General features: G+C 48.0%; 2 protein-coding genes and 1 long non-coding RNA gene across 9 annotated transcripts; 1 reads left to right on the top strand and 2 right to left on the bottom strand.

The window, feature by feature from the left end:
• Positions 1-3,638: 3,638 nt before the first annotated feature.
• On the bottom strand, positions 3,639-10,166 carry LOC135457419 (TLC domain-containing protein 5-like). 3 transcript variants are annotated; one of them, XM_064731984.1, is made up of 3 exons: positions 10,109-10,166; positions 5,049-5,253; positions 3,639-4,359 (listed from the first exon to the last, which is right to left on the bottom strand). In XM_064731984.1, the coding sequence occupies exons 1-3, from the start codon at positions 10,148-10,150 to the stop codon at positions 3,821-3,823; spliced, it is 786 nt and encodes a 261-aa protein (XP_064588054.1). In that variant the 5' UTR covers positions 10,151-10,166; the 3' UTR covers positions 3,639-3,820. The 3 variants fall into 3 exon arrangements, with proteins under 3 accessions (XP_064588054.1, XP_064588052.1, XP_064588055.1); XM_064731982.1 differs by lacking the exon at positions 10,109-10,166 and adding an exon at positions 7,311-7,493; XM_064731985.1 differs by lacking the exon at positions 10,109-10,166 and adding an exon at positions 7,073-7,284.
• Positions 10,167-10,776: 610 nt separating this feature from the next.
• LOC135457523 (TLC domain-containing protein 5-like) lies at positions 10,777-15,481 on the bottom strand. 4 transcript variants are annotated; one of them, XM_064732177.1, is made up of 3 exons: positions 15,129-15,481; positions 14,299-14,498; positions 10,777-13,058 (listed from the first exon to the last, which is right to left on the bottom strand). In XM_064732177.1, the coding sequence occupies exons 2-3, from the start codon at positions 14,492-14,494 to the stop codon at positions 12,571-12,573; spliced, it is 684 nt and encodes a 227-aa protein (XP_064588247.1). In that variant the 5' UTR covers positions 14,495-14,498; positions 15,129-15,481; the 3' UTR covers positions 10,777-12,570. The 4 variants fall into 4 exon arrangements, with proteins under 4 accessions (XP_064588247.1, XP_064588245.1, XP_064588244.1 ...); XM_064732175.1 differs by having other exon boundaries at positions 14,299-14,495; positions 15,129-15,480; XM_064732174.1 differs by lacking the exon at positions 15,129-15,481 and adding an exon at positions 14,781-14,860 and having other exon boundaries at positions 14,299-14,495.
• LOC135457524 (uncharacterized) lies at positions 15,017-17,431 on the top strand. 2 transcript variants are annotated; one of them, XR_010442741.1, is made up of 4 exons: positions 15,017-15,251; positions 16,146-16,240; positions 16,339-16,402; positions 16,689-17,431. It is a non-coding gene; the product is annotated as an uncharacterized LOC135457524 (long non-coding RNA). The 2 variants fall into 2 exon arrangements; XR_010442740.1 differs by lacking the exon at positions 15,017-15,251 and adding an exon at positions 15,482-15,605.
• Positions 17,432-19,339: the final 1,908 nt, after the last annotated feature.

Below are 19,339 nucleotides of genomic sequence, written 5' to 3'. Positions count from 1 at the left end.
TTCTCTGCTTCTGGAACCCCCTCAGAGGTTCAACAAAATCCCAGCACAAATTCAGAAAACACCTCCAGAGGGCTCAGTGCTGCTCGCGGCTGCTCCCCAGTGCTGGAGGGGTTTAAGCTGGGCTTAAGGGTTACATGCAAACAACTAAATTGGCTTAACTATTTATAGGAGCAAGACTTTTGGTGCGCTGGATCTGTGGCCATCAGCAAGCAGAGAGGCTGTTTACCAACACACCAGCACAGGGCTTTGCTAGGCAATAATATTAATTTATGGTTGGGAAGGGCTCACAGTGTGGAAACACAGGAGATTCTTCTCCCATGGCATCCAGGACATGAAAAACAAAGGGAATATTTTTGCTCCATCCTTCTGAACCACTGAATCTTTGATTCAAGTTGAAAAGATTTTCTGAAAAGCCCTCCAGAACCATCCAGTGCAACCCGTGACTTAAGAGCAGCACCCAAACAGAGAAATCCACTTCCTCATGTAATTAAATAATCTTTATTTTTATAAAACATCATACAAAGCATCTACACCATTCACTGGTGGAACATTAGTCGCTATTACACAGTAATTCAGACACAAGTTATTATTTCACACTAGTTCTGCAGTTTCCTCTCACAGTTTGCTCTAGCCACTATGGACTAGCCTGAGGACAGGTCCCACCCTGTGCTCCACAGCTTGGAATTTGTACTTTTGGGCCTGCAAATCTATGCTGGAGCCCACGAAATGGGCTGTGAGGCCTTGCTGTGCCTCATAAAGCCATTTCTAATTGCCCCTTTGTTTCCTTGCTTACTTCCTAAAGCCTCAGAGCTGAGCAGTGCTCTCCTTCTTCCAACAAATTCAGAAAAGGGGGGAAACCTCTTCTGCTTTCCCAAACTCAAACCATTGTATTTCAAACTCTCTTCAAACAGGTGATTCACAGATTCACTGCCATCCTCACTCACCTGGGCAGGTAACCCCAAAAAGCTGCACCCCAACCCTCAGCAAAGCTCAGAGCCCAAACCACCAGGGCTGGTGGAAACTCTTCATGGTGGGCAGCTCAGCAGCAAGGACCTGTTTTCACCTCCAGGACCTGTTTGTTTTCACCCCCAGGACCTGTTTGTTTTCACCCCCAGGACCTGTTTGTTTTCCCCTGCATTTCTGCAGGAGCTGCTGCTGCAAACCCTCATTCCCTGCTCAGGCCAATGGCTGAGACACTTTTGGCTCCAGATTCCTGCAATCCTGACCAGGGAAAAGCCAGCAAACCCCTTTTCCTCAGCTTGGGGCTCCCTGTGAGGATGCAGCAGACTAAAATAACCTTTTTCTGACCTTTATGAGCACGTCCAGCTCACTCCCTGTGTGACTCCTGCCCTTGAGCACCTTTGCCAAACACCTCAGTCCTGCTTTTGGGATGTTGGGAAGTGCCCAGCTCAGGTGACAAAACTCGAAGCAACTTTTATACACAAACCACCCAGAATCCATCAAAGGTGGCTTGGTGCTGAATGGAAACACCCCATGAGGTAGGTAAGACTGCACCCACTTCCCAAAGTGGGTCAAGTTGAGGCAAAAAGGCTCCTGGATGTGCTCAAGAGAGCAGCAGAGCTGGGAAATAGAACCAGCAAGCCCCAACCAGCCCTTCTGGTCTCCTTTCAAGGCTTGAGAGTGCTGGATGGGTCAGGTTTCCTCTCCAGGACCAGCTCATCAGTTGGCTCCGCTCATCTGAAGGGGTTTTTTGGGGCTTCTTCAGGTCTTTGGCTGTAGCAAGCAAGGCTCAAGCAAAAGGGGGCACCTGAGCTGCACTGGAGGCTCAAAGGAAATGCTCAAAATCGCAGCAAAAACAAAGGAACAGCCCAAGGACATGCAATGAAATCAACTCCAGGAGCTGCCAGCTGGGCATGGCTTTTCCCTACAAATGGGACTGGATAAGTATTGCTTATTTTTCTCCCAGTCAGGTTTATTTTTTGCTTTAAAAAGATCAGATTCTGGGCCTCTCATTTCTTTACTGAGCTGTAAAATAAATCTCTCTGACCCTTTAAATGTTCACTTTTATATAAAAGTGACTCAGACCCAGTCAGAGGGAAATCAAAGCCCAGGGGTCAAGGCATCAGTTCAGATGAAGGAGAGCCAAGGTCAGTCTGTGGCTTCCACAGGGCAGATTCTGGGCAACCAGAAATCCCAATTTGGATTTAGGGCATAGAAGAGAGAATTTTGGTGTTCTGGAGACAAAATCAGGGCTTGGCTCATCAGCAAGAAAACCCCTGGCAAATCCTGATGGGGCTTCTCAAAGTGGAGTGTGCTGGTTACCCAAGGAGCTAAAAGCAGGGTTTGCAGGGGAGTTTTAACAGTCAGGGAAGAAGAGGGAAAAATCAGGAAAAAATTTCCCTTCTGGGTCTGTGTCTTTGGGTGTATTCACAGAGCACCTAGTCCTGTAATTAGGCAGTGCTGATTAGAGCTAGGTTCTGGACACTACAGAAAATAAGTTATCAATAAGTTAATGAATAAGTTATTAAAAGGAGTTAGAAAGGGTAGGACACAACAACCTACCTAAAATACTGATTTTTCTAGAGTCTCACTCTAGCTCAACCACCAAAGTCGTTTCTCCCAAGGGAAACACAGGAATGATGCACCAAGTGCAGATAACAACCATCACTTTTCTCATATAGCACCTCTCGAGTAAAAATCTGAAAGTGCATAACAGATGGAGCAGCTCCATCTCCCCCAAGTGACAGAGGGGGAATGAGGCACAGAGTTCCAGCTGTGAGACTTGCCCAAGGTCACACAACGAGGTGGTGGAAGGGCCAGGAATCCCAGCTTGGAATCAACACTGGAACACTTCTTCCACCAGCATGGAGAGCCACTCCAGCTGCCTAGACTGACCAGGACACGGAGACCTGGTGTTACCTCATCTGAGCTTCCAAGATCCTGAAGGAGCTGGCTACACTCATCACTATTTACACCTGCACTGCTGGACTAGCCATGGTTATTCTATAAAATTAGCCCTTCTTTCCCTCCTCGTTCAGGCTGTGCACACCAACGAGGTGGTGGAAGAGCCAGGAATCCCAGCTTGGATGCAACACTAGAACACTTCTACCAGCATGAAGAGCCACTCTAGCTGCCTAGACTGCACAGGACACGGAGAATCCAGCATTACCTCCTTCTCTCTTCCAAGATCCTGAAGGAACTGGCTACACTCATCACTATTTACACCTGCACTGCTGGACTAGCCATGGTTAGTCTATAAAATCAGCCCTTCTTTCCCTCCTCGTTCAGGCTGTGCACACCAACAAGGTGGTGGAAGAGCCAGGAATCCCAGCTTGGATGCAACACTAGAACACTTCTTGCACCAGCATGAAACTCTGGTGAGAACTCTAGAACTCTAGCTGCCTAGACTGCACAGGACATGGAGACCTAGTGTTACCTCCTCCTCTCTTCCAAGATTTGAAGGAGCTGGCTACACACATCACTATTTACACCTGCACTGCTGGACTAGCCATGTTTAATCTATAAATTAGCCCTTCTTTCCCTCCACATCACCATTTACACCTGCACTGCTGCACTAGCCATGGTTAGTCTATAAATTAGCCCTTCTTACCCTCCCTCATTTTACACGGGAACTGCTGCACAGCCATGTTAGTCTATAAATTTCCCGTTCAGTGGACACCGTGCCAGCTCTGCCCAGTGAATCCATGGCATAGCTCCATGGCTTTCAGTGGAGTTAGGCCAGGGATAAATTTGGCTCCAGATCTGCTAACGTGCGTTGGCTCCTCTCCCTCCAGCAGCATTCCAGGCACGATCCCCTCCTTGCCAGCCCGTGAACTCGAGGAATTCTGCTCATCCTCCATCAGTGCCCTTTGAGGTGCCCGTTGGTTTTCCAGCCCAGCTCGCGGCTCCTGCGGCTCCTCCAGGCCTGGTACTTGCTGATGCTCTTCCTCCTGGCGAAGCGGCAGATGCTCACCATGAACACCCAGGACACCACGTACATGACCACCCCGCCCAGCTTGATGTACCAGCGGGGCCGGGGCGAGGCCAGCTCGCAGTACATCAGCCAGGCCCCCACGCCGATGCGCACGCCCGTGAAGAGCACCACGAAGAGGAAATCCACCAGGTCGCCCGCCAAGCTGTGGTAGCGGCCCAGCTCCTTGAGGAACCAGCGGGCCTGCAGCAGCGGGTTGGTGATCTCGCTGCCGAAGATGACGGCGTTGACGTCGCCGGCCGACTCGCCCAGCGCCAAGGAGGCGGCGATGCCCACGATGCTGACCAGGTGGTGGGCCAGCATCAGGGCACCCTCCGTCTGGAAGTACACGCACCAGCACAGGTCAAAAATGAAGTAGCCCAAGCTAAGGCACAGCCCGTGCACCTGAAGGGTTGTGTTGGGTGAGCCTGAAAGGTAAAAAATAGAGATTTAAAGCGTGGAGGTGTGTTGCAGACATCTTTTATGGAAAATCCTTTCCTTAGGATTTTTCCTCCTGAGAGAAGCTGGGAGGCCTCAGGAACAAAATGTAAACAATGGTTATCTGCTGCTGTGAATGCAACAGGTGCATCTGTGATTGGTTCATGTTGGTTGTTTTTAATTAATACTGGTGTACCAAAGGTATGAATATCTATTTGTATTTTGGGTATTCAGTACTTGTATTGATTTGATACCTATGGATATAGGATTGGCTCCTGTGGTTGTTTTTAATTAATGGCCAATCACAGTCCAGTTGACTCTCTGGTCAGTCACAAGATTTTATTCTCATTCCATTCTTTTCCTTGCTAGCCTTCTGATATCTCCTTTCTCTTTTCTTTTAGTACACTCTTAGTATACAATTTTCTTTTAATATAATATATATAATAAAATAATAGATCATCTTTCTGAAACATGGAGCCAGGATTCTCATCTCTTCCCTTGGGGCTGCCTGCAAATTCCATATTTGGTGACCCTGAGTGAGGAACATTACTACAGCAAAATACAGTACCAGGCTCTCCATTTCTCTGGGGCTGAGATATCACTGCAGCACCAAACCTCAAGCAGGCTGGGGACCAAGGAGAAGCCCAGGGGAGGTGGGATCGTGGATTTCCTCACTCACCTGGGTGGCTGAGGGGCCAGGGGCCGTCGATGAAGCCGATGTAGGCGGACAGGCAGGTGGCCAGGATGCCGTGGGTCAGGGTGACCAGCCTGCAGCTCCACTCGAGGCTCCGGTGCCGGTAGCGGTGGCAGAACCACTTGTAGAGGCAGAACCAGGCCAGCAGGCTGCAGGCTGCACGCAGGGGCAGCGGGAACTGCATCCTGGCCTGGGAACAGCAGGACAGAGTGAGCAGGAGAAGGGCCTGTGCCAGTGCCAGCTTTGCTCCATAACCATCCCACTCATCTGCAACCAACCACACTCATCTGCAACCATGAGTGTGCAGAGCTGCTCCTGATGGGGCTGCTTGCTCCTGGCTCATTTTCTCTGTGTGAAAACCACTTTATTCTCCTCACTGCGGGGTTCATTTCATCCTTACTAGCACCAAAACCTCCAACTCTTTTGGATGCAAAAGAATTAGAATCTATGTCCATAAAGATTTGGGTTTTTTCAGCAGTATTTCTTTCATACATCTTCCCTTTATGCAATAATCTCTCAAACAAGCAAAAGACAAATTGCCAGAACAAAACTACAGCACATAAACACTTGTGGATGTTGCTGAGACCCTCCAAACACACATTACTCTATTCTACACCTCGTTCATACAATGCCTTCCCACGAAATGTTCATACAATGCCTTCCCATGAAATGTTCATACAATGCCTTCCCATGAAATGAGCAGCCAGGGCAGTGCAGCTGAGTCAGGCTTTGGGATACAGGAGTTTCCAGTTGTGCCAAAGCTGCTGCCCAGCTCTGGGGAGCACCAGAGGGACTGCACGGGATGAGGAGTCAGAGCTGCAGAGCCCAACCTTCCTGTCGGGCCTGTTGGAGCATTCCCAGGCGGGACTGGAGGCTGGGTAAACAAATCCATCTTGTTTTAATGGGCCTTGGGAACACGGGGAGGGGAAACAGGGATGGGATAACTGCTCTGAGCAGGCATTGCCGTTCACATCCCTGCTGCTCCAGCTCCACACTCAGAGCAGATGAGGAAGGGAAAAGTGACAAAAGGGATTGACGCTAGGAAGGCCAATATAATTTAAAAAGCAGCAATAATTATAGAACAATAAATAACAAAAAATCCTAGATAATAAATAACAAGTAATTCTATATAATATACATAGACACAATAAATTAACAAACAACATGCAATCACATATAAAATTATGTATTTCCCTATTTATTATTTTGCATTGTCTCATATATTATGTATCTATACATAATAATATATGCGATAATATCTATAATATCTATTAGGTTATAATAGATATACTATATCTATTATATAATATCTACATTATCAATATAGCTATGTATCTAATATCTTTTATCTATGTATCTATCTATAATTTATAATATAGAGAGAAACATATATAATTATATGTATATAATTATACAATATCTATTATATGATACCTATATTATCTAATATATATTATTTATACATCGATCTATATTATAATTTATAATATAGATATATAATTTTATATATAATATATAATTATAATATATATAATATGTTATATATTTTATATATTTATATAATATATATTTGTATTACATACATAATATTTATATAATATATAGCATATAGCATATAATATATATAATTATAATTATACTATATCTATTATATAATATCTATATTACCTATGTATCCATGTATCTAATATCTATATTATATTATAATATTATATATCTATATTATAATTATAATTTATAATATAGATATCTATCTATATTATAATTTATAATACAGCTGCAAATATAATTAATATATATATACTATATTATTATATTTTTATTATTATACTATATCTATTATATAATATCTATATTATCGATGTACCCATGTATCTAATATCTATATCATAATTTGTATCACCGGTAGTAATGAGGCCCAGAATGAAAGCGGCCTCTACAATAAACACACATGCCTAAAAACCCGGCGTGCAGAACACCCCGAAAACGATTAAAACCCACACGGGCACCTCCAGCCCAGCCCCGTTATCCCGTTATCCACATTTTTTTCAGTCCCGGCGGGAAGATGGAGGAGCTCCCGGACCGCACCAAGGGCAGAACCGCAGCCCCGGGCACCGCCTGCGCACTCCCGGCGCATCCTCCGCACCCGCGGGATGCCCCGGCCTCTTCCCCATCCATGGCACGGGGACAGGGACACGGACGGGGAAAGGGACACGGACAGGGACAGGACCCTTCCCCGGCACCCACCTGCCGGGCCGCGCTGCCGGAGCCGCCCCGGATCACGGAGCGAGCGGCGGCGGCCGAGGGGCACCTGGCGGCCGGGAGGAGGGAGCGCAGCGATGGGGATGGGGAGGAGGAGGAGGAGGGACGGAAGGAGGGAATAGGGGCGGCAGGATGGCAGGAAAGGCGACCCGCGGCACCGCAGCGCATCCCTGGGAATCCCCACATCCTCTGGGAAGGGGCATCCCTGCCGTCCCTGCTGCATCCTGCGATGCCCTGAGCTGGAAGGGATCCGCCAGAATCGCAAGCCCAGCTCCTGCTCCTGCACCCCGACAATCCCACTCTGTGCCTCGGAGCCGTGTCCTACAGCTCCTGGAGCTTTTGGGGCTGTGCCCATTCCCTGGGGAGCCTGGGCAGTGCCCAGCACTGTCACAGACATCTTTTATGGAAAATCCTTTCCTTAGGATTTTTCCTCCTGAGAAGCTGGGAGGCCTCAGGAACAAAATGTAGACATTGATTATCTGCTGCTGTGGAATGCAACAGGTGCATCTGTGATTGGTCTCATGTGGTTGTTTCTAATTAATGGCCAATCACAGCCCAGCTGGCTCGGACTCTCTGTCTGAGACACAAACCTTTGTTATCATTCTTTCCTATTCTATTCTTAGCCAGCCTTCTGATGAAATCCTTTCTTCTATTCTTTTAGTATAGTTTTAATGTAATATATATCATAAAATAATAAATCAAGCCTTCTGAAACATGGAGTCAGATCCTCGTCTCTTCCCTCAACCTCAGACCCCTGTGAACACGGTCACACAGCACCCTCTTTTCCCTATTTCCAGCCTAAATCTCCGCTGGCACAGCTCCAGCCTGTCCCTGATCACAGACATCAGCGCTCCCCCTGTGAGGAAGCTGCAGACCCCAAATTGTCTCCTCCAGGTGAAAACACCCAGCTGGGTACTCAGCCCAGCTGCCACCCCAGGTCGTGTCCCCACGGGGCAGCCCGGGGACACAGAAATCGCTGCCACACCTGCTGCAATCACCCGTGTGTGCCCCAGAGATACAGCACAGAGCACGCCCAGCCTTTGCTCTCCTCACTCCCGATGGGAGCAGAGCCTCTGCAGAGCTCCCTGGCAGGGCAGCAATCTCCATTCACATCCCGGTGCTGCTTCTCACCGCAGGCATTCAGCACTGCCCATTCTCTCCGCTGCCTTCCACATCCCAAATTCCCGGTTTAAGCAGGACACTAAAGCAGCTACAAAAGTTCCTCCACCTTTCATGAGTTACAGTCAAAACAACCTCTCACGCCCAAAAACGCAGGGTTGGTTTTTTTCCTTCATCCCGTCAAGTTTTACCTTTTGAAATGCGCAGGGTGGGAGCGGTTTGACCTGCCTTTTACAGCTCTCATAATTAGTGCTTTCAGCTGCGTATTCACCAAGATACAGATCTTACTTTTCCAGTTCAGGCCGGGTGCAGGCTCCTACTGCTCCGAAACGCTCATCCTCCTGCTATTTCAGCACATCCTGGTGAGCATTTATAGCGCATTTGCCTCATCTGAGGTCTCATCGTGCCTCCCTCACCTTTGCTGGCCCTCCAGCAGCCTCAGTAACACCTGTACGTGTTTTTTTCAGACATCATTGAAAAAGGACATCTATGCATTTCAGTTTCACCTCCTGAGCCCCAGCATTAGCAAAGTCAGATACAAACCCAGAGACCAACGTACACAAAATAGTACACGTACTAATAGTACAACGTACTAATAGTAACCACAGGTGTTACGTACTAATAGTACAACGTACTAATAGTACCACCAGTAACACCGTAATAGTACACGTACTAATAGTACAACGTACACCTGAGATGGAGCTGCTTTGATATTTAGCTCAGGAAAAAGAAAAGTGTGAACAGACAGGAGATTATAGGGCATTTTCACATTAGGAGCATGGGTAGGTGGAATATTAGGAAAAAAATAAAATTCTTGGCTGTGAGGGTGATGAGGAGCTGGGAGGGAATTCCCAGAGAAGCTGTGCCCGCCCTGGAAGTGCCCAAGGCCATGGATGGGAGCAACCTGGGATAGAAACGGGATTTTTGGGATAAGATGAGATGATCTTTAAGGTCCCTTCCAACCCAAACCACTGTGAGATTCTGTGAGCAGCCAGGAAGAAAAACAGAGATGTTCACAGAGGAGCACTCAGCGTTTTAACAACGCACAGATCGTTTCATGCAGGATGCGGGACACACAGAAATTGTGGAGGATTTTTTTTTTTTTCATAAACTTTGCACGGGGAGGTGCAAGGCAGCAAGTGAAACCCTCTCCCTGTGGATTGTACCAGAAGTGAGGTGCAGCTTCATACACCAATTTTCCTGTTTGCTTTGTGCAGAGTCAGCCATTTCAATGGGCTGCACTGGATGAACAGAGTTCAGCAAAACAGCTCAGGGCAGGAGCCTCTGCAGACGGTTGTTTGCACGCTGCTGCCTCATTTAGTGCAGCCACAGCCTCCCTCTGCCCTCCTGGAGCTGTAACCAGAGCTCACAGCACTGAAAAGCATCACAGGATGTATTTATTATCTTATCAGAATGTATTTATTATCTTACCCACACTGGGAAACTCCTTGTCCACAGTTAAACTGGGAATAAACAAGAGCTGGAAACCTGGGAGTTCAATAGAATGCTACTAAAACTCAGCTTTTGTGGCTGGAAAAGCCCTCAGGGATATCTGACAGATTAAAAGCACGAAAAATCACATTATTTGAAATAAGAAATACAGTGGGCTAGTGGAGCTGGGTGATTTTCTATCAACACATTAGAGGGTTCAGCACTAAACTTACCCTTGGGTGAGATGTGGCAGATGAGAACCTGAGGGCACTCATTTTACACCAACCCTCCCCAGGTGACTCTGGTTGCACACCAGCAGTCTGGGTGCCCTGGGATACTCTCCAGTACTGTCTTTCAGCTGAAACAAGAGGATTTTCTCATTGAAAACCAATCCAGGCTCTCCTCAATTCCACACAGCAGAGCCCTGGCCCAGCAGGAGCAGAAACCACCAGAAACAGCCACTCAGTGGTGAGTTAGGGCACCTTATAACCCCCAAGATGCTTTTGATTGCTTCTCTAAGAAAACCACAATTACCCTGCAATTCTTATGAACTGGGCACTGCCCCAGTGAAAACCAGAGAGGCAGAGAGAAAACAGAAGCACCCCTGGGATGGAGGAGGGCATGAACAGAATTTAAGTTATTATCGTTATAATTTATGGGGAGAAAACTCCTCGGTTTGGGGGCTCCCCATCCCTCTGCAGCACCGATTAATGAGCAAAGCAGGTTGTGGGTGCCTTGCTCACAAACCTGAGCTCCAGCTGAGCCCCACAGCTCCAGCCTGGCCTCATTTCCTCAGCACCTCTCTGTTCCTGAGCTGCACAGAGGGAATGCTCCAGCGGCTTTGGCATCCTCAGCCTCCCCTCAAGACCCAGAACAAAAGAACATCGCGGCCATCGGTTCTTTTTCAAAGGAGAACATGACTTTATTAGAAGTTCCATGACTCAGAGGAGGTTTTGGAAGGAACACAGAGAGCCTGGCAGGTGCCCACACCTCAGGAGGCCACTCTGGCTCCTGCTGTCCCAAAAAACATCGGCCCAGGAACTCGCCCGGGTTCACAGCTGCAATGCCTTCAGCGGACGTGCCCAAAGTTGAGGTTATTTCAGGTTATTTTTTAATCTCTCCAGGCACCTTGAGGAGCCCCAGCCAGAGGCTGATATCTGCCCTGAACAGAGCCAAATTCAGAGATAAAGGCAGTGCAGGAGCCGCGTCCCCACTGCTCCCCTCCCTCACCCCTGCTTTCGCTTCTCAGCTCTCAGCGAGGCTTTTGGAGGAGCTAAATCTGAACTGTGGCCTTGAACAGAGGGAAATTCACATTAAAACCCCAGGGAAAAGGTGAGAACACGATTCTGAGAGGTAAAGAAAATGAAAGAACTGTCACATGCTCTGAGACCTGCTGGTGCCTAAACATTCCTGGAAATAATCACATTTTTGACTCATTAGCCATGAATTCAGCTTGCAAATGAGCCAGCCCCAGAACAGAAAGAGCATCCAGGGGGGATCTTCACTGTCCTCCCTCTCCCACAAAAATCCTGATTATTCTTCTTAAGCAATCCCAGCCCAGGCCAGCACCTGCTCATGGAGTTTATTGGCATAATTCTAATTCCTGACCTTTGTTTGTGAGGGCCTGAGTCAGTCCCAGAGAAATCACTCTGCTCTGAGATCAGCACCCAATGGAAGTGTTAAAAAAGCAGTAAAGGAAATGCGTCATTAAAAACAAGGAGGTAAAACACTGCCTCACCTTGAGTGCCATCACTTCACACTCAAAGGACAACTCCACTACACCCTGCAAGCACTTCAGTCTCGTTCAGAGTCTTTCACTCGAGTATTTACACATTGTCCAAATCCAGGATTATTAAGGAGGGTGAGGCTCAGGAAGTCTTTGCCCCTTACCCAGTCCCACTGGCAGGAAAATGTTTGGGATTTTTTCATATTTTTCTCTACTCTGCATTGGAAATGAGGACAGAACATACAAACTGTGCAATTATTGGTTGCAGGTTGACCATCTCTGGCGTTGCTGGAGAACTCAGGGAATCAGTGCCAGGCTCCTCAGCCCCCACTCAAATCCCTTTTCTCTCAGCTTGTCCATGTTCCTGGCACTGATCCACCTCCTCCAGGGGCAGCAGAAAGTCACTTCTGTGTCATTTTAGGAGTTCTTTTCACAGGAGCCAGCTCCAGCCATCCTCTACAACCCATTAACGAGCAGCCAAGCAGTTTCCACAGGCGCACTGCTACTCCTGACGGGATCATGCATCCACTGAAGGGGCTTTTTTCCACAATTTCCTCCTCACAAAGTGACAGATTTCCACCATGAACCCCAAGGACACCACGTACATGGCCAGGCCCCCAGCCACTGGCAGGAAAATGGGAGTTTTTTCCTATTTTTTTCTACTCTGCATTGGAAATGAGGACAGAACGTACAAACTGTGCAATTATTGGTTGCAGGTTGACCATCTCTGGCGTTGCTGGAGAACTCAGGGAATCAGTGCCAGGCTCCTCAGTTCCCACTCAAATCCCTCAGCTTGTCCATGTTCCTGGCACTGATCCATCTCCTCCAGGGGCAGCAGAAAGTCACTTCTGTGTCATTTTAGGAGTTCTTCTCACAGGAACAAGCTCCAGCAGCCAGGGGATCATCCTCTACAACCCATTAACGAGCAGCCAAGCAGTTTCCACAGGCGCACTGCTACTCCTGACGGGATCATGCATCCACTGAAGGGGCTTTTTTCCACAATTTCCTCCTCACAAAGCGACAGATTTCAACCATGAACCCCAAGGACACCACGTACATGGCCAGGCACCCAGCCTTGAGCAGCCAGTTGGGTTCTGGGGACGTCACCATGCCGTACACGATCCACGCTCCCGCCCCGATGCGCAGCACCAGGAAGAGCAGCACGAAGAGGAAATCCACCAGCGTGCCCAGGGCAGTGTGGTAGGAGCCCATCTCCCGCAGGAACCAGCGGGTCTGGAGCAGGGGGTTGGTGATTTCGCTGACAAACACCACGGCGTTCACCTCCGTGGCCGATTTGCCCAGCCCCAGCACCAGGATCATGCCGCAGATGCTCAGCGTGTGGTGGAGCAGCATCAGGTCCCCCTCGGTCTGGAAGTACAGGCACCAGCCCAGGTCAAAGATGAAGTAGCCCAAGGTCAGGGAGAGCACGTGGATCTGGAGAGGGGTGTTTGGTGAGCCTGCAATGGAAGGTGTGCATAAGATCGGGGTTTGATTTAAGATTTTTCTATTTTTCTGCTTTATAGATCAGTACAGGTCGATTGTGCGTCTAACCTCCCAAATTTCCAGCCTTATCCAAGTGCCAGGAATTATTTGGCACTATTAGGAGCCACCTAATATATGTATTATATTTGGTTCTGCTTCCCCTTCACACCCCAGCCTGCCCAGCACGTGGACCTGGAGAGGGGTGTTTGGTGAACCTGGAATAGAAAGTGTGCATAAGACTGGGGTTTTATTTAAGATTTTTTCTATTTTTCTGCTTTATAGACCAGTACAGGCCAATTGTGCTTCTCTCCTCCTGAATTTCCAGCCTTATCCAAGTGCCAGGAATTATTTGGCACTATTAGGTGGATCTGGAGAGGGGTGTTTGGTGAGCCTGCAATGGAAGGTGTGAGTAAGATGGGGGGTTCTATTTAAGATTGTCCTATTATAAAATTTTCGATTTTTCTGCTTTATAGATCAATCGTGCTTCTCTCCTCCTGAATTTCCAACATTATCCAAGTAGTGCCAGGAATTAGGTGGCAATATTTGGTTCTGCTTCCCCTTCACACCCCAGCCTGCCCAGCACGTGGACCTGGAGAGGGGCGTTTGGTGAACCTGGAATGGAAGACAGGCATAAGCTCAGGGTTTTATTTAAGATTTTTCTATTTTAAGATTTTCTATTTTTCTGCTTTATAGATCAGTACAGGTCGATTGTGCTTCTCTCCTCCTGAATTTCCAGCCTTATCCAAGTGCCAGGAATTATTTGGCACTATCAGGTGCCAATATTTGGTTCTGCTTGCCCAGCACACCCATCCCATCCTGCCCCACCACTTCTTCCCTTCTCCTTCCAGCCTTTTAGGACAGCCAGATCTCCATCAGCAGCACCATCTGAGATTTAAGGACAGCAAAACCCTGCAGATGAATTTCAGGAGTTATTGGACCCTTCAAGATGTAAAAACACTTTGTTCTTCATGCCTTGCTACGCCTGATGCTGTGATAAACTCAAGCTGCCAACCTGGAAACTTCCAATTCGTACATGGACAAGCCAAAAAAACCAAAAATTAAAATAATAAAGGGATTAACAGTGAGAAGTGGTGGAAAAAGAAGCAGTGGAATTAAAATTTGGCCCCAAACACACAGCTGTGAGAGGAGAGGAAATCAGCCCCTACCTCCACCTGTGAGAGGTGAGCTCAGGTGAGGGTGAGATTGCAGCCATACCTGCGTGGGTCAGGGGCCAGGGGCCATCCAGGAACAGGACATAGCCCGAGAGGCAGGTGACAATGAGCCCGTGCAGGAGGGTCACCAGGCGACAGCTCCACTTGCAGGAGCGCTGCCGGTTCCAGCGGCAGAGGCAGCTGTAGAGACACAGCCAGGCGGCAAAGCTGCAGCTCACCTCCAGGGCGATGGGAACCATCCTGCTGGGCACGGAGGGACAGCGTCAGCAGGGCAGAGAGCCCTGCCCATCCCGAGCACCCAGCCCACCCACGGAAATCGCGGACAGCGTGGGGAAAAACCCCACAAAAAGCAGAACAAACCCGGTCCCCCTGCCGTGAGCGCCGCCTCCAACTTTCCCCAACGGGAAAACAAACCACAACCCCAGCCCTCCCTCTGAGGGCAGAGGCGCTTTGGCAGCAGGAGGGACCGGACCAGACCCCATCCCCATCCCGGCTCGGGGGTACCCCAAAACCCCAAATCCTCACCCCGCTCCGGCTCGGCGCTCCCGGCACCTGCGCCCGGCTGGGGCTGCCCGGGTGGGGAGGCGGTGCCAGAGCTCCGGGAGCTTTTTATCGTCCCTTCCCAGCCCTGCCCAGCTCTGCCCGGCCCTTCCCAGCCCTGCCCACCCAGCCCAGCCCGGCCCGGCCCGGCCCGGCCCGGCCCCTCCGCATCTCCCGAGGATGCTCCGCCGCATCCCCGCTGTCCCTGCCCCGCTGTCCCTGCCCCGGAGCTCGCAGCTCCGCTCCGAGCATCCCTGTCCGCCCCCGGGGCAGGACCAGGGCCGGGCAGGGAAGGGGGACGGGGCGGGGGAAGCGGGAACAAGCGCTCGGTACCTCCGCCCAGCCCCGGCTCGCCCGGCTGGAGCCGTCCCGGAGAGCACAGACTTTATTTCGGCTGGGCGTGTTCCTCCCTGGTGATGGGGAATGAAGCTGGATCAGGCTGGGTGGGAGGTGCTGGTGCTCTTTATCTTCTTTTCTTCCTTTTATTTATATTTCTATTTTTTTTTTTTTTTTTTTTTTTTTTTTGCCAAGCGTCCTGGAGTCTTCCAATCTCAGCTGGGAGTACAGGGAGCACCTTTGTGCGGATTGCACATAAATAAAGCTGGGTCAGGCTGGATGGGAGGTGCTGGCGTTCTTTATCTTCTTTACTTCTATTTTTTTCTATTGTTTTGCTGAGTGTCCTGGAGTCTTCTTCCAACCTTTCTCTCAGCTGGGAGTACAGGGAGCACCTTTGTGCGGATTGCAGGCAGGGGAGGATGAGGAGGGACTCGGAGGTGATGGAGAATAAAGCTGGATGAGGCTGGATGGGAGGTGCTGGTGCTCTTTATCTTCTTTATTTTTCTGTTGTTTGCGAGCGTCTGGAGTCTTCTTCCAGTCTCTCGTTGTGGGTTGCAGGAGGGGAGATGAGAGGATGGAGGACTGGGAGGTGTGGAGATAAAGCTGGATGAGCTGGATGAGTGCTGTCTCTTATCTTCTTTTCTTCCTTTTGTTTATTTTTCTATTGTTTTGCCGAGTGTCCTGGAGTCTTCTTCCAATCTCTCTCCGTTTGTGCGGGTTGCAGGGAGGGGAGGATGAGGAGGATGAGGAGGGTTCAGGCCGGGCTGGGAGTGGTGCTGGACACTCGGGTGATGTGACACAGAAGGTGCAGAACAGGATGAGCGAGGCAGGAGCTGAGCTGGGGCCAAGTTCGTGGCTGGCAGTGAGTAACAGGACAGGGCTGTGCTGTGTCAGGGCTGTGTCATCCCTGACTCAGTTTGCTTTAAAATCTGACACTGTGTCCCCAAAACAACCCAAATTTCCCCTGCAGCCAGAGCTCAGCTAAAACTTGCTGATTTTTGTCTCCTTTTCTAGAATTTTGAAGTGAAAATGGGAGTGAAACCACTGAGAGCACAAGAGCCCTTCCCAATGAGATCTCCTGTGTGTGCTGCACTCCGCAGGATGCTCCTGTGAGTTACACACTCAAATATTCTTTTAAATGGATCATGGATTATAGGTTGTTTTTATAGTTGAGCTAAAACTTGCTGATTTTTGTCTCCTTTTCTAGCATTTTGAACCATTTCTCCCCCTTCCCAGTGAGATCTGCCATGTGTGCTGCACAGGATGCTCCTGTGAGTTACACACTCAAATATCCTTTTAATTGGATCATAGATTATAGGTTGTTCTTACATTTGAGCTAAAACTTGCTGATTTTTGTCTCCTTTCCTAGAATTTTGAATTGAAAATGGGAGTGAAACCACTGAGAGCACAAGAGCCCTTCCCAGTGAGAATTGCCATGTGTGCTGCACAGGATGCTCCTGTGAGTTACACACTCAAATATCCTTTTAACTGGATTGCAGATTATTGGTTGTTGTTATATTTGAGCTAAAACTTGCTGATTTTTGTCTCTTTTTCCAGCATTTTAAAGCAGGACCTCCAGCACAGAGAAAGAGGATCCCACTGCAGTTTGAGCATCTGTAAAGCTGAGCCTGAATTCAAGCTAAAATGTTTTATTGGACTGTTAGGATCCATTCCAGTTCTACCAGAGCTGGAAATCCCGAGGTTGGGAGCATCAAGAACGATGAGGGATCATCATTTGGGCACTGAGAAATGCTCAAAATCTCCCTTCAGGCCACAAGAAAACCTGGGAAGGACAAGGAATATCCCCCTAGCTCGCACTCCCTCTCCTCACAGGTGGAAATCAGAGGAGGAAAGAAATAAATGAACGATAAAATAAATTAAATACCAACAAAAAAAAATCGTTAATTTTCCAGTTCTCCCCAGCCTTGCCTGAACTTGGGAAATGCAAAATGTCAATTTATGAGCCACAGCATCTCTCCTTGGAGAGGGGCAGGCACAGGGATGCTCCAGGCACATTCCATGGGGAACATTCCCCCAGCTTGCATTCCCTCTCCTCACAGGTGGAAATCAGAGGAGGAAAGACGTAAATAAACAATAAAAAAATTAAATACAAAAATTTGTTAATTTTCCAATTCTCCCCAGCCTTGCTTGATGTTGGGCAGTGCTAAATGTCAATTTATGAGCCACAGCATCTCTCCTTGGAGAGGGGCAGGCACAGGGATGCTCCAGGCACATTCCATGGGGAACATTCCCCCAGCTTGCATTCCCTCTCCTCACAGGTGGAAAGAAATAAATGAACAATAAAAAAATATTAAATACCAACAAAAAATTGTTAATTTTCCACTTCTCCCCAGCCTTGCTTGAACCTGGGAAGTTCTGAATGTCAATTTATGAGGTAGCCCAGGCACAGCAGCTCTCCTTGGAGAGACAAGGCACTGGGATGCTCCAGGCACATTCCATGGGGAACATTCCCCCAGCTTGCATTCCCTCTCCTCACAGGTGGAAAGAAATAAATGAACAATAAAATAAATAAAATATTGTTAATTTTCCAGTTCTCCCCAGCCTTGCTTGAACTTGGGCACTGCTGAATGTCACTTTATGAGGCAGCCCAGCCTTGGAGAGGGGCAGAAGCTCCAGGCTCAGCTCAGGAGGTCACCGAGTTCCCACAGGGACCTGCATTGTTCCCTGTGGCCGTGGGAGGTGACTCCCGCTCCTGGAAAGCTGGAATTTCCTGCTCTGCTGCTCTGGAATCCCTCAGATGCTCTCTGGAATCGTTCCTGGGTGCCAGGGGAGCGAAGCTCTTCCCCTTCCAGCTGGAGCTTTGTGTGGAGCAAACAAACTGCTGCTGTTTGTTTTCCCACTCGGGGCCAGTTTATCAATAGATCCCAGGGATTTGTCGTTGTGTTTGTAAACTTTGGGGAGGAGAGGAACCCTCAGGATGTTTTTGTACAACGCCTGGCACAGCTTGGCCTTGATCTCAGTGGAAATATTCACGTGCAGGTGCTGCTACTCCGCTTTTAACACATTGGTGGTTTCCCTCCCAGTTTGTTTTTGTTTTTGGAACGTTATTCCAAAATTCGTGCAGGTGGGAGCAAATGACTTGGAGGAATTGCTGAGAACCAAATGGAATGGTTTGGAATAGAAGCCTACCTAAAATCCAACTGAATGTGGATTTTAATGTGTCTTCTCAAGGCTCTAAGAGCGTGTGGATGTACATTAAATTGTAAATAGATTATTGGAAACAGCTGATTTAATTTTATTTTTAATTAAATATTCACATGCAGGTGCTGTTATTCGGCTTTTAACACATGGTGGTTTCCTTCCCAGTTTGTTTTTGTTTTTGGAACATTATTCCAAAATTCGTGCAGGTGGGAGCAAATGACTTGGAGGAATTGCTGAGAACCAAATGGAATGGTTTGGAATAGAAGCCTACCTAAAATCCAACTGAATGTGGATTTTAATGTGTCTTCTCAAGGCTCTAAGAGCATGTGGATGTACATTAAATTGTAAATATATTATTGGAAATAGCTGATTTAATTTTATTTTTAATTAAATATTCACGTGCAGGTGCTGTTATTTAGCTTTTAACACATTGGTGGTTTCCCTCCCAGTTTGTTTTTTATTTTGGAACATTATTCCAAAATTCGTGCAGGTGGGAGCAAATGACTTGGAGGAATTGCTGAGAACCAAATGGAATGGTTTGGAACAGAAGGCAAATTTGGATTTTAATGTATCTTCTCAAGGCTCTAAGAGCATGTGGATGTACAGTAAATTGTAAAGAGATTATTGGAAATAGCTGATTTAATTTTATTTTTAATCCCTTTTGATCCAGGGGCTCACAAACCTCTGCAAGCCTGGACCAGGTCACTTGACTCTGAAGGCAAAATACAAATTGCAGCTCAGCTCCCAGGAGTTAATTCAGGAATTCCTGGGTAAGGTCAAGGTTATGAAGACAATCAGAGCTCACTGTGGAAATAATTGCTGATAATCTATTAAATAATTAAAAATTTTCACAGTGGAAGCAAGCTGGAAACTACAGCAGTGCAGGGGTTTGGGTTAATAAATGTCCTCAGTGATGGGTGGCAGGAGAATCAGCTGTGAAGTTCATAAATTCCTAAATTCTGCAGTTTGGCACAAATTGAGCACTGGGAGAAGGAAATTGGATTTTCATCATCATTGCCTATCAGGGATCAAGTCCTTTCTCCAAG

Source organism: Zonotrichia leucophrys, chromosome 24 (genome assembly GCF_028769735.1).
Source record: "Zonotrichia leucophrys gambelii isolate GWCS_2022_RI chromosome 24, RI_Zleu_2.0, whole genome shotgun sequence".
Classification (NCBI taxonomy): Eukaryota; Metazoa; Chordata; class Aves; order Passeriformes; family Passerellidae; genus Zonotrichia; species Zonotrichia leucophrys.
This window is presented reverse-complemented; position numbering and strand designations above follow the sequence as displayed.

Coding starts and splice junctions, on each gene's coding strand:
- LOC135457523 (XM_064732177.1), bottom strand. CDS start 14,494: ATGGTTCCCATCGCCCTGGAGGTGAGCTGCAGCTTTGCCGCCTGGCTG. Junction 13,059..14,298: donor CTGGCCCCTGACCCACGCAG/GTATGGCTGCAA, acceptor CTTCCATTGCAG/GCTCACCAAACACCCCTCTC.
- LOC135457419 (XM_064731982.1), bottom strand. CDS start 7,493: ATGCGCTGCGGTGCCGCGGGTCGCCTTTCCTGCCATCCTGCCGCCCCT. Junction 5,254..7,310: donor CCGGCAGCGCGGCCCGGCAG/GTGGGTGCCGGG, acceptor TGCTGTTCCCAG/GCCAGGATGCAGTTCCCGCT. Junction 4,360..5,048: donor CTGGCCCCTCAGCCACCCAG/GTGAGTGAGGAA, acceptor TTTACCTTTCAG/GCTCACCCAACACAACCCTT.